The sequence below is a fragment of the Berghia stephanieae genome, chromosome 7, assembly GCF_034508935.2.
Source record: "Berghia stephanieae isolate SIO BIC M18660-M18661 chromosome 7, UCSD_Bste_1.3, whole genome shotgun sequence".
Classification (NCBI taxonomy): Eukaryota; Metazoa; Mollusca; class Gastropoda; order Nudibranchia; family Aeolidiidae; genus Berghia; species Berghia stephanieae.
Window position 1 is genome coordinate 7,388,653 of NC_088366.1, and position 17,500 is coordinate 7,406,152.

Genomic DNA, 17,500 nt, shown 5'->3' on the forward strand with positions numbered 1-17,500 from the left:
ACATTTGCATTGCAAATGATGTCGCTCATATTGAAGATATTATTTGAATAAAATAAATAGTGAAAATAAAACTTAATTCTAATTATATACCAAAAATATTCAACTATCCTATGTGTCCAGACTTTATGGACAGCCTGTATATTACTTACTTACTTACTTAATCCTCTTCGGGCCTTGAGGCACATAGGGCATCCACCAGACATCTCCATTTTTTGCCATCGGCTGCTTTTGCGGTGGCTGTATTCCAGGACAGGCCTGCTTCCTTTAATTCTTTCTCCATGGTCCTTCGCCATGTTTCTTTGGGTCTTCCCCGCTTTCTCTTCCCATCTGCTGTCCAGTACAAGGCTGTCTTGGGAAGTGACCCTTTTTCCATTCTGGCCACATGACCCAGCTGTATATAGTTTATATTTTATGTATATTTCCACAGTATCCCGGTCCGTCGAATCTTGCGGTCCAGCCCAGTGTGGGCCTTCATCGTGGCCCAGCTGTCTGTAGAATATATGTACTATACGGTGTTCACACAGGGACCTCTGTACCTCAGGGATGTCATCAAATTACCTGATTGGCAGGTACATGAAATTTGGTTTTGGTTTCCGATTATATATTATTAGGGCGGCTATGTGGTCTAGTGGTATGACATTCGCATTCGAATCGGAAGGTCGTGGGTTCGAGCCTCGCGTCGGCGCATAGTTGAGTCCTTGGAAAGGGCTCTTTACTCACATTCTCTCACCGGACTCAGGTGTAAAATGAGTACCTGGCCGTTAACAGCGTTATCTTTGTCCGAAAAATTGTAATATCGCCAAACAGGCGTCATGTCCTGTCCTACATGTTAAATGTTGCTGTTGACCAGGGGCCCCCTGCACTATATAAAGCTCATTCTTTAATTATTTTTTAAAATATTGACTAGCACTTAATTCTAGAGTAAGGGAGTTAACTGGTTAACATAACCGCACTCCTCTCATCTCCTTTTCCCCCAGACCAACATGTTGGGTTCCCTCCCCTTTGTCATCACCATTCCCACAGTCCTCGTCACCTCCTGGATTTCGGACAGAGTCGTACAGAAAAAAATGGTGACTCGGACAACTGTCAGGAAAGTCAATCAGTCATACGGTGAGATGTTCAATAACCAAGCGTCTTATCTAAACGGTAGCAAGCAATTGCTTCCATCTTTTGAATACAATAGAAGCCGGGGAAAAAATTGCGGGACTAAGTGGATTATTAATCTGAAGGATTTCATGTTTGTTGAAGAAAGTTATCCTTTTATTTCGTCCACAACATCAAAAAAAAACCATGCCGACTGTAATATTTGTATACTGTAAGTTTAGCAATACTATATTTTTTTTTGTTTCCATGTTTCACATGACTACTTTTGTTCGTAACGTTTTTTATTCATCATCATCATCATCATCATCATCATCATCATCATCATCATCATCATCATCATCATCATCATCATCATCATCATCATCATCATCATCATCATCATAGCCATCATCATCATCATCATCATAGCCATCATCATCATCATCTCGACCACCAGCACCACCATCATCATCATTATCATCATCGTCGTCGGTGTCCTTATCACCAGTAAACCACCTCTTATAATAAAATCCCAATAACTCACCTTAGCACACACAATCCACCCTGCCCCCAACAGCCACCATCCTGATGGTCGTCTCCATTCTTCTACTGAGTTATCTACCTCAAGGCGCCTTCGACTTCGCCATTGCCATCTACCTCGTCTGGGCCATCGGCATCGGAGGAGCTTACTCCGGGTTCCTGCCCAATCCTGGTGACCTAAGCCCTGCCCATGCTGGATTCGTGGCCAGTCTAGGGCAAGTCTTGACCATGTGGGTCGCTTTTGCCATTCCTATCTTCACTGGACACCTCACTACACAAGTATGTATGTATGGACGGATGGATGGATGGATGGATTGATGGATGGAAGGATGGATGGAGGGATGGAGAGATGGATGGAGGGGTGGGTGGATGGGTGGGTGGATGGATGGTTGGAGGGATGGATGAATGGATGGATGGATGGATGGATGGATGGGTGGATGGATGGATGGATGGGTGGATGGATGGACGGAGGGAGGGATGGATGGAGGGATGGATGGATGGATGGATGGATGGAAGGATGGGTGGATGGATGGATGGATGGGTGGATGGATGGAAGGAAGGATGGATGGGTGGATGGAGGGATGTATGTATGTATGTATGTATGTATGTATGTATGTATGTATGTATGTATGTATGTATGTATGTATGTATGTATGTATGTATGTATGTATGTATGTATGTATGTAATGTAATGTTATGTAATGTTATGTTATGTTATGTTCTGTTATGTATACGGCCATGTGGTCTAGTGGTATGACACTGGCCTTCGGATCGGAAAGTCCTAAGTTCGAGTTCCGAGCGACGCAGGGTTGAGTCCTTGGAAAATGGTCTTTACTCGCATTCTCTCACCATACCCAGGTGTAAAATGAGTACCTGGCCGTTAATAGCGTTTTCTCTTTCCGAAGGAAATTGTAGCATAGCCTAACAGGCGTCATGTCTCGTCCTACCTAGTAAGTGTTGGCTTGTAAAGCGCTTTGAGTTCGTTAGGTGGATGTTTCTCAAAATAAAAGCTCGTTTTTGGAGGGTTTTTTTAAGGTCTACGAGTATATATTTATCAATTGGGATCAATATTCCCTAAAATGGTATTATTTTGCAGTAATTAACGATTGGATTCATTGTCAGAAGTAGTGAACAAAAATGAATAGAACAGCATCAGAAAATAAAACCATGCACGGAACGTTTTGGGTTCAAACCCCTTCTTCAGACCACAACAAAAACAATAAAAACATAAATACATTACTTAGCTTAAGAAACAAAATATAGGGCAGAAAAATATTTCTGAACACTTACTTACTTGCTTACTTAGGCCGCCCCTTTGGGCGCCCAACATGAGCCACAAGTCTTCGCCATTCTGTCCTGTCCTTCATAAGCGTACGCAGCTCCCGGGTGTTGTCCATTCCTGTGTCATCTAGCAGACAGTCAATGTATGTTTTATTCTGCCTGCCTCTGCTTCTGGTTCGCTCAGGTGGTTCCCATAACACAAGACTGCTTGCAATCTCCTCCTTGTGTCCCCAGCAGTGCCCCGCAAGTCTCAGTCTTCTTTTTTGAATCTTCGAGGTCACTGAACACAATAAATTTAAAAATCTGATATCGTATCCGCCCAGCAACCAGCAACTTGGTTCTAAACAAAGAAAATTGTACTTCTTATTCTTCATGCTGGCTGGACCTTTTTCACATGTCATGTGATCAGAATGTATATAAGTCAAAACATGATCAGATTTATAATGTTTTTCTCCTCTGGATACACTTTTATGCTCGTCAGAGAAGTATTTCATAACAGCGTCCGCCATTGTTACTATGTTACTATTCGTCATTACGAGGGACGTAACACCGTGATTAATTAATTATTAATTAAGCTTTTTATATAGCGCCATATTCACTAAACGTTCTCAAGGCGCTTTACAAGAGGTGTTGACCAACAGCAACACGACACATGTAGAACGAGATATGACGCGTTAGGCGATATTATTATTATTTTTTTTCCGACATAGACAACGTTGTTAACGGCCAGGTACTCATTTTACACCTGAGTACGGTGATGGAATGTGAGTAAAGAGCCTTTTTCAAGGACTCCACGATGCGCCAAGCGAGGCTTGATCCCAGGACCTTCCGATCCGAAAGCGAGTGTCATATCACATCGGGAAGTGACGTCACGACTGTTGAACCCTAATCTGATCATTAAAATTTAACCATAGTAAAATTATTTCTTATTATTATTCATTCCAACTGATTATGATGGTGATGATGATGATGATGATGATGAAGATGATGGTGATGATGATGATGATGATGATGATGATGATGATGATGATGATGATGATGATGATGATGATGATGATGATGATGATGGTATATTACCTCCCTGACATGGCCAGTCACATTTTCTGTCTTCCCACCAGAGAGATCGTCACAGCTGGCACACCGTCTTCTACATCGTGATCGGCCTCCAGGTTTTTGCCTGTATTTTCTATTTGGTCTTCAGCTCCAGTGAGCTTCAACCCTGGGCCTTGGAAGAAATCAACGAGGAGACGCCAATTGTACAGAAACACGATGGGAATCATCATAATAAAGAATAGTCGTCGTCGTGGTCATCATCATCATCATCATCATCATCATCATCATCATCATCATCATCATCATCGTCATCGTCATCATCACCATCATCATCATCATCATCATCATCATCATCATCATCATCATCTTCATCATCATCATCATCATCATCATCATCATCATCATCATCATCATCATCATCGTCGTCGTCATCGTCATCATCATCATCATCATCATCATCATCATCATCATCATCATCATCATCATCATCACCATCATCATCATCATCATTACCATCACCATCATCATCATCATCATCATCATCATCATCATCATCATCATCATCATCATCATCATCATCATCATCATCATCATCATCATCATCATCATCATCATCATCATTACCATCACCACCATCAACATCATCATCATCATCATCATCATCACCATCACAACCATCATCATCGTCATCATCATCATCACCATCATCATCATCATTATCATCATCATTATCATCATCATTATCATCATCATCATCATTACCATCACCACCATCATCATCATCATCGTCATCATCATCATCATCATCATCATCATCATCATCATCATCAGACCTTTACACAGCTAAGTCACCAAAGAGAGACAACCTACACACAAGCAATATCATCTCACATTAATTTGTTCTCTACCTCTAATTCACCATTATATTTTGCTGACAAAAGTGAAACCCGAAACGTGTTGCTAATTAAATTTTGAAGCGTTTCGTCAACTTTTTTAAAAATTATATTCTTTCTCTTAAATAAATTATCTCAAAATCTTGACTTGCCCTTGAAATTGATTTTTGTCGCAAAAAAAAAAACAACAAAAAAAAAACAAAACAAAAAAAAAAAACGATCAATCTATTTTGTTCTTTTCTTACCTCGCTTTTATTGATGAATTTACGATTCTTTCACCTCTTCGTATTAAACGAGTTATTTTCATCGTGCCCAATAACACAACAAGCTTGCGAGTATGCTTTATTGCACGATAAAAATATAACAAGTTTAATGAATACAAAGAAATGAAAGAATATTTATATTCCACCCCTCCACGTAATATTATTAGATATTTTGTACCCAAATGGTATGGTATTAGTACTTCTATTCACCATAATTTGTAACTATCCCATTATGCTTGAATGACAATTTGAGCAAAAACTGGAAACGTTGGATTTGTATTCATGCGCACCAAAAGATTATTTATAATGACCAATCAGCCGTCTTTTACACCTAATTTCACACTAATAAAATGTGCGAAAATATTCTGCAATCGATGAATATAAACAGTTTTTATTCAACGCGTTCAAAGCTTTATTACGTATTTACTTAGAAGTGATAGGGTTTTGGTCCGATTACAGGTCGGGTAGTGGGAGATACAATGGTGAGAATGCCAGTACAAGAAGGTGATTTTGACGTAATAGTCGAAAATGTTGATCCGTCTGGTACGCTGGAAAAATAAATTTAACTTAATGAGAGCGTCGAGCATTATATATATATATAATATATATATATATATATATATATATATAATATATATATATATATATATATATATATATAATGTTGTTACAAAATAAGACACGCTTCTCTTTGTCAGCTTATATCTCTAAGATTATCTGGTTGATTTATCTAAAATTAAGAAGCTGCAAAAAATTAAAAACAACAAAAAAAAAACAAAAAAACAAACAATTAAAACAGCAACAACAACAACAACAAAAAACCCAAATTCTTATACGTAAAATACAAAAAAAAATTATGATAATAAATGGACAAGCAAAAGAGATACAGGGGTGGGGGGGGGGGGGGGGGGGGGAGGGTGGTGGAATAATGCCATATATTCAAGCTGGATCTCGAGATGGGTGAAGGCGGGTATGAAGAATACAAGGTCCTTTACCCCTGTCAATCTGGCAACCCATTCAACCTTCTGTATCCACACACACACACACACACACACACGCGCGCGCGCACACATACACACACACACACACACGCAGTATCCTCTCCACAGAAACTCCTAATCATATCTGATTAAGTTTTTGTGGCCTTTAAATTAAATTAAATTCTTTAAATTGAGCTTTTATACAGGGCAATATCCACTAAACGTGCTCAAAGCGCTTTACAAGGGGTCCCTGGCCAACAGCAATACTTAACATGTAGGACGGGACATGACGCCTGTGAGGCGATAATGCAATTTATTTTCGGACAAAGGCAACGCTGTTAACGACCAGGTACTTATTTTACACCTGAGTGCGGTTAGAGAATGTAAAAGGCCATATCCAAGGACTCAACTATGCGCCGAGCGATATCGAACCCAGGACAATCAAGCTGGACATTGTGATGGGTGAAGGCGGGTATGAAGGATACGTGTCAATCTAGCAACCATTTCAACCTTCTGTATCCACACACACACACACACACACACACACACATACACGCACATACACATACACACACACACAAATGTGCGGCTATGTGGTTTAGTGATATGACACTCACTTTCGGATCGGAAGGTCTGGGTTCGAGCCTCGCGCTCGGCCCATTGTTGAGTCCTTGGAAAAGGCTCTTTACTCACATTCTCTCACCGTACTCAGGGTGTAAAATGAGTACCTGGCCGTTAACAGCGGTGTCTTTGTCCGAAAAATTGTAATATCGCCTACATGTTAAATGTTGCTGTTGACCAGGGACCCCTCGTAAAGCGCTTTGAGCACATTTAGTGGATATTGCGCTATATAAAGCTCAATTTTAATTTTTTAAATTTTTTAACATACACACACACATCCTCCTCTCCACAGAAACTCCTCATCACATCTGATGACATTTTTGAAGCCGGCGCGATTGTGTGGCTATGTATTGTATGCGGTATGACACTCGATTTCGGATCGGAAACTCCTTTGTTTCGAGCCTCACAGCGCATAGTTGAGTCCTTGAAAAACACTCTTTTTACACATTCTCTCACCGTGTAAAATTAGTACCTGGTCGTTAACAGTGTTGTCTATATCAGAAAGAAAAATTCCAACATCGCCTAACAGGCGTTATGTTTCGTTCTACAGGTTAAAGCGCTTTGAGCAAGTTTAATGGATATTGCGCTATATAAAACAACTGAAAACTCAATATAATATTTATTTGATTGTTCCTTGATGGGTCTAGGGGTAGAATTCCATACACGGGGTCCCATGATAGAAAAGGATCGCCCGCCTAAAAAATTGGTATTGAAAAAGAGGAACTAATAGTTTATTCTTTATCAGATGATGTACTGAGTGAACTGGAAGGTGTATAGATAGTATGCGCTTGGCTAAGAAGATCATAACATTGCCATCCGGAAGTATAACAGACCAATTCACAAAACTGTGTGTATCATTGAACGTTTATAGTCTGGTTAATACAGTTCAGTGAGCATTACCCATAAACGCGGATGGCAACAAACAATGACAAAGACCTGAGTGATGTCATCTTCGAACTATCTATAGATAGTATGCAATTGGCTAAGAAGCTCATAACATTGCCATCCGGAAGTATAACGAACCAATTCACAAAACTGTGTGTATCAATGAACGTTTATAGTCTGGTTAATACAGTTCAGTGAGCATTGTGTATAAACGCGGATGGCAAAAAACAATGACAAAGACCTGAGTGACGTCATCTTCGTTCTATCTATAAGGATGTAACAGGTGGGTTTAAAAAAAAAAACTCGATAGGGGCTTCATCACGTAAACAATTAAAACATGTCATGGCAGTTTTGTAAGGCAATCTCTCTTTGATCGGTGGCCTGTGTAGTTCGGCCTTAATCATAATTCTAATGTACCATGAAACAAAATAACACGTAGGTTGATATTTTGGCCAGAAAACTCGTCCTTCAAATATTGATCGATCGAAATAAATAAATAAATTATAATAATACTACTAGTAATAATCATAATATTAATAATAATAATGATAATAATAATAATAATAACAATAATAATAATAATGAGATAAATAATAATAATAATAATAATAATAATATAATAATAATAATAATAATAATAATAATATAATAATAATAATGATGATATGATAATAATAATATAATAATAATAATAATAATAATAATAATAATAATAATAATAATAATAATAATAATAATAATAATAATAATAATAAATAATAATAATAATAATAATAATAATAATAATAATAATAATAATCATAATAATAATATAATAATAATAATAATAATAATAATAATAATAATATGATGATAATAATAATAATAATAATAAAAATATAATAAATAATAATAATAATAATAATAATAATATAATAATAATAATAATAAATACATAAATAAGTAAATGAATAAATAAATAAAAGTCCCTTAATATATTCATCCCATAGGGGACATTTGTTGTAAGCGCCGTAAAACCCTTTAAAAAAAACCCAAAAAAAAACAATAAAACAGAACGGTAACGACAATGAGTAAGACCATAATGGGAGCGATCTATAGATAGAATGAAGTTGACGTCACTCATGTCTTTGTTATTGTTTTTTGCCATCCGCGTTTATGAGTAATGCTCACTAAACTGTATTAACCTGACTATAAACGTTCATGGATACACACAGTTTTGTGTGTTGGTCCGTTATACTTCCGGATGGCAATGTTATGAGCTTCTTAGCCAAGCGCATACTATCTATATTCATGTTTTCGTTCTACCAGGTCATCAGTCACATGATTTGTTGCTGTCCAACGATTGGGTATTTATTAACAACAACAACAAAAAAAACCACACAAAAAAAACCACGCTGTTTTGTTTACAAATGTTATAAACATATCCATGTGTCAAGCTGAATCAAATGACCAATCGTGATGTGAGATATTTAAAAAGCTGTGAACACTTTTCACCAAGTGGGTCACTTGGAGCACATTATGATTTTGCAATGTGACCAATGACCTCGAGCACATTAAAAGGTGATATAGATAGTATGCGCTTGGCTAAGAAGCTCATAACATTGCCATCCGGAAGTATAACAGACCCACACGCAAAACTGTGGGTATCCATGAACGTTTATAGTCGGGTTAATACAGTTCAGTGAGCCTTACTCATAAACGCGGATGGCAAAAAACAATAACAAAGACCTGGGTGACGTCAACTAAGAACTATCTATAGATAGTTCGAAGTTGAACTCTCTCGGGTCTTTGTTATTGTTTTTTGCCCTCCGTGTTTGTGAGTAATTCTCACTAAACTGCATTCACCAGACGAAAAACGTGTATTAAGGTAAAACATAGAAACTATCTATAGATAGAATGCGCTTGGCCAAGGAGTTCACAACATTGCAATCCGGAAGTATAACGGACCAACACACAAACTCTGTGTAACCATGAACGTTTATAGTCTGGTTAATACAAACGCGGATGGCAAAAACAATAACAAAGGCCCGAGTGACGTCATCTGCATACTATCTATAGATCATGGCCATTAATCTGTCGACCACCAACAAGGACAAACGTATCTCATTCCCCAGTTTTCAGCAACCTTAGTCATTATCGTCATAATGAACATAATGGTAGAAATTATAATCCCATGTCATGTGGGAAAATCAGTTCCAAATTAAGTACACGGGTTGAACCGTAGCCATCGTTATGTTCTAGCCTGACACTGAAATCCGAAAAGACTGGCAGTTTGACGTCCTTTTGTTTTTACCGCGGTTGTCGTATAGGCCATGAACAGTTACGAAGGCACCACGTTGTTTTTTGTGAAAACTGCTTTGGAGGCATTAGTTGAGCCAGGTGCCTCGGGCAGTGGCACAGGCTTTGCTTCGTACCCGAAATGTATCGAGTTCGAACACCTTGCGTAACATAGAGATGAGCAATCCTTTCAATTTTCGCCCCCCCCCCCCCCCCCCTTTCAATTTTAGAACTCTCTCCCATCACACGTGAGTTGCTCAGATTCGTGGACAACTTTCAAATCTCGCTTTTTACGTCATCAATTGCAATACTATTATCATGTTTTGTTGTTAAATTAAATTCTTCTCAATTCTCCATATACATTGGTTGTACTGTATTATGTATTACTTTATATCACTGTACAGCGCTAAGAGCCTGTGACAACGGGATGAAGCGCTATATAAGCGCTATATACCCTTTCATAGCTTGTTACAGGAATAATATAATATGGAGTATGATGAAGAGAGAGAGAGAGAGAGAGAGAGAGAGAGAGAGAGAGAGAGAGATAGATAGATAGATAGATAGATAGATAAGAGAGAGGGGAAGGAGAGAGAGAGAAGAAAGGGGAGAGGAGAGAGAGAAAGGGAAAAGGAGAGAGAGAGAGAGAGAAAGGAGAGAGAGAGAGAGAGAGAGAGGAGAGAGAGAAGAGAGAGAGGAGGACCTACAGGCTTTCCCTCTCATAGCTTGTTACAGGAATAATATAATATGGAGTATGACGAAGATGGTGAATGGTGTTATAGGGGAATGGTGAAAGTGAAGGATTGTAACGAAAATATTAGGAAGGTTGTTGTGTTGATATGATGATGATGATATGATGATGATGATGATGATGTTGTTGTTTATGGTGTTTGTTGTTGTTCGTTGTTGTTGTTTTTTGTTTGTTTGTTGTTTTTTTTCTCTCGATGACTACGATGTTACTAGTGTGCATCTGTGTGAGTGTGTCTATGTCAATATTGTATTGTTATAAATGTGTAACCAAATAACAAATTGCCACTTTTTTAGGACAATAAAGATATATTATTATTATTATTATTATTATTATTATTATTATTATTATTATTATTATTATTATTATTATTATTATTATTATTATTATTATTATTATTATTATTATTATTTTAAATGCGCATCACCAGACTTAATCGGTCTGCCACGAGCAAGGACAAACGTATCTCCTTACCCAGATTTCAGCCACCTCAGTCATTCTTATCATAATGGACATAATGGTAGAAATTATAATTCCATTTCGTGTGGGAAAATCAGTCCCAAAGTACACTGGTTAACCCTCTCCTTACCACCCATAGGAAAATCGTCACATTCATGACGATGGAACCAACCGTTTTCTTATTCTGATTTCATTTTGTTACAGTTATAGCTATAAATACTCGACACTGTGTTGCAGACCTTATTTTTCTCAACAAAATATAGAATATACTCGTTGCTAATCTGCTTGAAAAAAATTTGTGTTAGGCGATTATGAAGTTTAGGGTAAAATTCTGAAAATAGCTGGTAAAGAGAGGGTTAAATTTCGGGGGGGGGGGAGGGGGGGGAGGAGGAGGAGGAGGAGGAGGAGGAGAGAAGGAGGGGGACAGTGTTGCCAGGTTGGTGGATTTTCCGCCAAATTGGTGGATTTTTATCATCCCGTGGCAAAAACTGGAGAGAAATGTGAAAGAGCGAAACACCAAGAGGAGGATACATCATTAAAGACCCAATCTAAATAATGCCTGCATTCATAACGCCAGGAAATACTGGACCTCCTCAAATCGCCTCTTAACAGGACATGGCAGAACTGCATCAAACGTGTGAAGATGGAAACTTTGAAACAGTGATACCTGCCAGAAATGTCAGGCAGCCCCAGAGACCAGCGATCACATCGTCCGCCACTAAACTTGAAGGTGGCTACGAAACCGTCATTAGGGCGGAAGAAGACTTTAGAAGCTGGGTTGACGAAATAAATTTGGAGGTGTAGCCATACGCGACTACTACTGTGCAGCTATGTGGTCTAGTGGTATGACACTCGCTTTTGGATCGGAAGGTCCTGAGTTCGAGCCTCGCACTCGGCGCATAGTTGAGTCCTTGGAAAAGGCTCTTTACTTACATTCTCTCATCGTACTCAGGTGTAAAATGAGTACCTGGCCATTAACAGCGTTGCCTTTGTCCGAAAAAATGTAATATCACCTAACAGGCGTCATGTCCCGTCCTACATGTTAAATGTTGCTGTCGCCCAGGGACCCCTTGTAAAGCGCTTTGAGCACATTTAGTGGATATTGCGCTATATAAAGCTCAATCTAATTACTATCCCGTGGCAGGGAGAACATTATGGCCTGGCGGAGGACGGATTTTTTGGCTGGATTTTTAATGATTTGTAAACCCTTTTAAAAGGTAAACGCATAGCAATCAAGTCTAATTATTTCTTCTTTTTTTCCCCCTGAAGTGACTGTTAGGATCTCCTATAGATAGAATGCGCTTGGCCAAGGAGTTCACAACATTGCCATCCGGAAGTATAACGGACCAACACACAAACTCTGTGTAACCATGAACTTTTATAGTCTGGTTAATACAGTTTAGTGAGTACAACTCACAAACGCGGATGGCAAAAACAATAATAAAGACCTGAGTGACGTCATCTTCGAACTATCTATTGTGAGTGCACTGTTGGCCTAGATCAATATTACACAACCTAAGTCGTTCTGATTAACCGAAGGATATCCGACAGTCTAACTCCTGTTCAAACAAAATCGAAATTCCGAATCTCTATGCCCTTAAAAAGAAAACAGTAGTAAATAATTGAGTAGCGTTTAGTGACATCATTTTTATTCTGAGGCAATATGTTATTGTTGATTTTAAGTAGTTTAAATCAAACGGCTTAATTTTGGCGGATTTTGGGCAGTTGAAGGAGGATAAAATTGGCGGATTTTGGCGGATTTCTGGGACAAAGTTGGAAGGATTTTTGAAAAGGCACCTGGCAACATTACTGGGGCAGCGTGGATAGCAGTACGGTCTTTGCTTTGTACCCAAAAGGTATCGAGTTCGATCACCCGCCGCTGCGTTTTGTGTGTGGCCTTGAGCAAGTCACCTCATCACCATAGCTCAATTTGCGGCACTGCACTGCGGCTGACGCCTGGGTTATTCATGTCTTCCATTTGGAATAGACCCTAGAGACAAATTCCCCCTATTGGATGAATAAAGGGAATTTTTATATTTTTTATTTATTTTATTGCTGCTTTAGGGTGGCCAGATTAACATTGGAAAAAAGTCAAACATGTAAAAATAAAAAATAAAATAATAAAATAAAATCCCCTTTATTCGTCCCAATAATAATAATAATAATAATAATAATAATAATAATAATAATAATAATAATAATAATAATAATAAAATAAATAATAATAATAATAATAATAATAATAATAATAATAATAATAATGATAATGATGATGATGACGATGATGCTGATGATGATGATGATGATGATGATGATGATGATGATGATGATGATGATTATGATGATGATGATGATGATGATGATGATGATGATGATAATGATATGATAATAATAATAATAATAATAAAAATAATAATAATAATAATAATAATAATAATAATACTATTTATATGATATTATAATTTTTAGGACAAAGATAACGCTGTTAAAGGCTACGTACTCATTTTACACCTTGTACGGTGAGAGAATGTGAGTAAAGAGCCTTTTCCAAGGACTCAACTATGTGCCGAGCGCGAGGCTCGACCCAGGACCTTCCGATCCGAAAGCGAGTGTCTTACCACTAGACCACATAGTTTCATTTGATATCTATTGTTCGGGACTGGATGGAAAAACCGGGCGCCTCTATTTATCTACTGCATTTAACAATTATCATCATCATCATATCGTGTGGCGCCAGTGGTGGGATCCATTGGATGGCTTCAGGGGTGCAGCCTCTCAGGTCCATATTACTGATATGTGGTCCAAGTTCGCACTCGTGAAGGATATGGTCCATGTTTTGAGCCGTGTGTCCGGCAGTCTGAAGAAAGTACCCATTTTTGTAAGGTTGTTTTGGTCTTCCCCACTTTAGACCTTGCCCGGTTCAGTGTCAACCAATCTTTCCTGTAATTATCATTACAGCAAATGACAGGACTATAATACTAACTTCCATTATCATTATCACGTGCTGATACATTTGTTTTGACTAATGGAATGGGAACAATACATCATTATAGACGTCTGTCTACACATAAACTATCATGTCATTACAGCTATGTTGCTTGACGGAAACTACACATGATTAGGGAAAGACACATAATAAAACTGCCACGGCAAGGTCACGGTTTGTCAGTATTCCACATTCTCTCAACATGTCAACCGGTGACAGAGTTCCAAACACAGCCGATCACAGTGAAATGCGTGAGTTATTGTTTTTTTGTTTTAAAGGTTTTACGGCGCTTGCGACACATTAAGGTCATATCAGCGCCAGTAAAAATGAACAAAATGGGGTAGTTCTAGGATTACAATTAAAGCACCCAAGAAAAGGTAAGACAAAGGGGAATTTGTTCAAATAAGAAACAGGTGTAGATTCCAAAGGTACACTATCAAAGTACTTAGTTTGATTTATAATTTACATTTTGGAAAATTTTAATGATTCAGTTACGTTTCGAGGAAACGGATTAATTAAATCACGGTTGTGTCGCCTTAATTGCGTATTTACTCTGACAATAGAAATTTCTTGTTACCCTTTAGACATGACATTAATCAATCCTTTATGTAGTTACTTTTTTATTTGTTTCTTTATTTATTTATTTCTTCTTCTTCTTCTTCTTCTTCTTCTTCTTCTTCTTCTTCTTCTTCTTCTTCTTCTTCTTCTTCTTCTTCTTCTTCTTCTTCTTCTTCTTCTTCTTCTTCTTCTTATTATTATTATTATTATTATTATTATTATTATTATTATTATTATTTTTATTATTATTATTATTATTATTATTATTATATTATTATCATCATCATTATCATAATCATTATTATTATTATTATTATTATTATTATTATTATTATTATTATTATTATTATTATTATTATTATTATTATTATTATTATTATTATTATTATTATTTTCATTATTATTGATATTATTGTTATTATCATATTCTTAGTAATGCTGTTATTGTTGTTGTCGTTGGTGGTGGTGGTGGTGGTGGTGTTCTTTTGCAATTGGAAATAACATTTATGAGTTGTTGTTTTTTTAAATGATATGACAAGGAATCAGGTCGACTTGAAAAGATAGGAATGCCAGTCAAACGTTTGTGTCAGATTTCATTGAGGTACTTGGTGCAACCTAAACAACGCCACGATCACATTATCTCACTCGTCTGGAGTGTTTCATTCATCCTGTTTTGTTGACAAACGGGAAAACCCGAAACGTCTACATTATCTGTTTTCGTTTATGAAATTGGAGTCAATAGTCTGATGTCACGTCGCCCAGCAACGGCAGCCATCGTGGTTCTAAACCAAGAAAATTGGTACTTTTTATTCTTCATGCTGACTAGAACTTTTCAAATGTCTTATGATCAGAATGTGTAAAAGTCAAAACATGATCAGATTTATAATATTTTTTCCTAAGAATACGCTTTTATGCTCGTCGGAGAAATATTTCATAAGGGCGTCCGCCATTGTTCCGATTATTTAGAGCCAGGTACTAAATTACCATGCGTCATTACGAAGGAAGTCACGTGACGGCTGTTGAAGCGTATTGAAGCATACTTTCAATTCCACATTGTTATTTATTTCTTCAGACTTCGAGCAGCAACATTTACATAAACTTCAAGCCTGATACTGACCAAAAATGACGTCAAAAGACAAGTCTTTGGTCACAAAAGAAAACAAATCGTGAGTTGTATTCAATAGTTCAACCAATGGAATTACTTGTTTCCATGAGCAACGACAACTCACTATGCGGTGCAAAAACCTTAAAAAAATGACGTCAAACATTAAGTCCTAATCGGTTTCAATTGAGCTTTTTTATATAGCGCAATATCCACTAAACGTGCTCAAAGCGCTTTACAAGGGGTCCTTGGCCAACAGCAACACATAACATGTAGGACGAGACATGAAGCCTGTCAGGCGATATTACAAAAATGTTTGGGACGAGACAACGCTATTAACGGCCAGGTACTCATTTTACACCTGAGTACGGGGAGAGAATGTGAGTAAAGTTCCTTTTCCAAGGACTCAACTATGCGCCGAGCGAGGCTCGAACCCAGGACCTTCCGATCCGAAAGCGAGTGTCATACCACTAGACCACATAGCCGCAAAGTTCTAGTGTCTGGCTATAGATAGTTCGAAGATGACGTCATTCAGGTCTTTGTTATTGTTTTTTGCCATCCGCGGTGTAATTCTCACTAAACTGTATTAAACAGACTATAAACTTCCAAGGTAACACAGAGTTTTGTGTGTTGGTCCGTTATACTTCCGGATGGCAATGTTGTGAGATTCTGAGCCAAGCGCATACTATCTATTAGTTAACGACAGCGAAGATCTGCATCTGCCTGAATTCGGCGACAGCTTAAAAACTGCAAAATTCATTAAGATTTTTAATACAAAGCAAATCGAGTCTACGCTGCTAGCAGCTCAGGACTGTAAAAAGGAATAAACAAAAATTAATATACTAACTTTAAAAAAGAACAAAATACTAAACACGGAACGTTTCCGGATAAGTGACGTCAACTTCGTTCTATTTATAGATAGAATGAAGTTCACGTCACTCATTCACCTCTTTGTTATGATTTTTACCCATCCTTTTTTTTTCTTAATGAGTAATTGGATTCAATAGTCTGATGTCACGTCGCCCAGCAACGGCGGCCGTCTTGGTTCTAAACAAAGAAAATCGGTACTTTTTATTCTTCATGCTGGCTAGAACGTTTCATATGTCTTGTGATCAGAATGTGTAAAAGTCAAAAGATGATCAGATTTATAATGGTTTTTATTTTCCTTATGATACGCTTTTATGTTCGTCGGAGAAATATTTGTGACCCTCCGCCTCGAAACGGTATTAAGTCGGATTTTTCAATTTTGGGTTTTTGGTACCCAATCATAGCTTATTTTATGCTTTAAAATTTGATACCAAAATTATAAAATTCTGATTCTTCACTGCCGAGATATGACCGTTTGAAGTAGGGAGAGTGTAAAAACCAAGTTTTGAGAAAATCGACTTTGATGTGTGGCACCGTTTTCACGCACTGTCAAATCAATGGGCAAAGTTAACTCCTTAGATACGGGCATTAGATATTTGACGAGAATAGTAAACTTTGCAGAGACGTCAATTTTCAATTTGACTCACAGGAATTTCAGGCACCACTCGGAGGAATTTCTATACCGAAAAAAGGAATTTCCGTACACAAAAAAGGGAATTTGGATGGTATTTGGTATCGTGCTTAAATATTGTATAAATCTAAATATATAACTGATTAGAACTATATTATGATATATAAACACATTGCCAAATACAGCCCCAAAGTTTCCTTATTTCAAATGAAGTAAAGCTCCAAATCCTAATGGTAGTGAGAATGATGTTGTGTTGGCGGTGGTGGTGGTAGTAGT

The 17,500-nt window shown here is 37.5% G+C and overlaps 3 protein-coding genes across 7 annotated transcripts in view; 2 read left to right on the forward strand and 1 right to left on the reverse strand.

Annotated features, from left to right (window-relative positions):
- The window catches only part of LOC144976510 (putative inorganic phosphate cotransporter), a 21,146-nt gene extending 16,151 nt beyond the window's left edge, over nucleotides 1-4,995 (forward strand). For both annotated transcript variants that reach the window (XM_078920800.1, XM_078920799.1), the window contains exons 8-11: nucleotides 428-569; nucleotides 978-1,110; nucleotides 1,661-1,902; nucleotides 4,023-4,995. In XM_078920800.1, coding sequence (XP_078776926.1) covers nucleotides 428-569; nucleotides 978-1,110; nucleotides 1,661-1,902; nucleotides 4,023-4,199 — 694 coding nt within the window. In that variant the 3' untranslated portion in view covers nucleotides 4,200-4,995. The remainder of the gene's footprint in view (nucleotides 1-427; nucleotides 570-977; nucleotides 1,111-1,660; nucleotides 1,903-4,022) is intronic.
- The window catches only part of LOC144976509 (putative serine carboxypeptidase CPVL), a 32,684-nt gene that overhangs the window by 6,219 nt on the left and 8,965 nt on the right, over nucleotides 1-17,500 (reverse strand). For 2 of the 4 annotated variants that reach the window (XM_078920797.1, XM_078920798.1), the window contains exon 3: nucleotides 5,066-5,661. In XM_078920797.1, coding sequence (XP_078776923.1) covers nucleotides 5,518-5,661 — 144 coding nt within the window. In that variant the 3' untranslated portion in view covers nucleotides 5,066-5,517. Of the gene's footprint in view, nucleotides 1-2,913; nucleotides 3,185-3,981; nucleotides 4,130-5,065; nucleotides 5,662-17,500 lie in introns of those variants that run through there. The other 2 variants (XR_013646115.1, XR_013646116.1) reach the window with 2 other exon arrangements.
- Nucleotides 14,223-17,500, forward strand: part of LOC144976511 (sialin-like) — a 45,155-nt gene continuing 41,877 nt past the window's right edge. Inside the window, exon 1 of the mRNA XM_078920801.1 lies at nucleotides 14,223-14,317. Within this exon, the coding sequence (XP_078776927.1) occupies nucleotides 14,269-14,317 (49 nt within the window). The 5' untranslated portion in view covers nucleotides 14,223-14,268. The remainder of the gene's footprint in view (nucleotides 14,318-17,500) is intronic.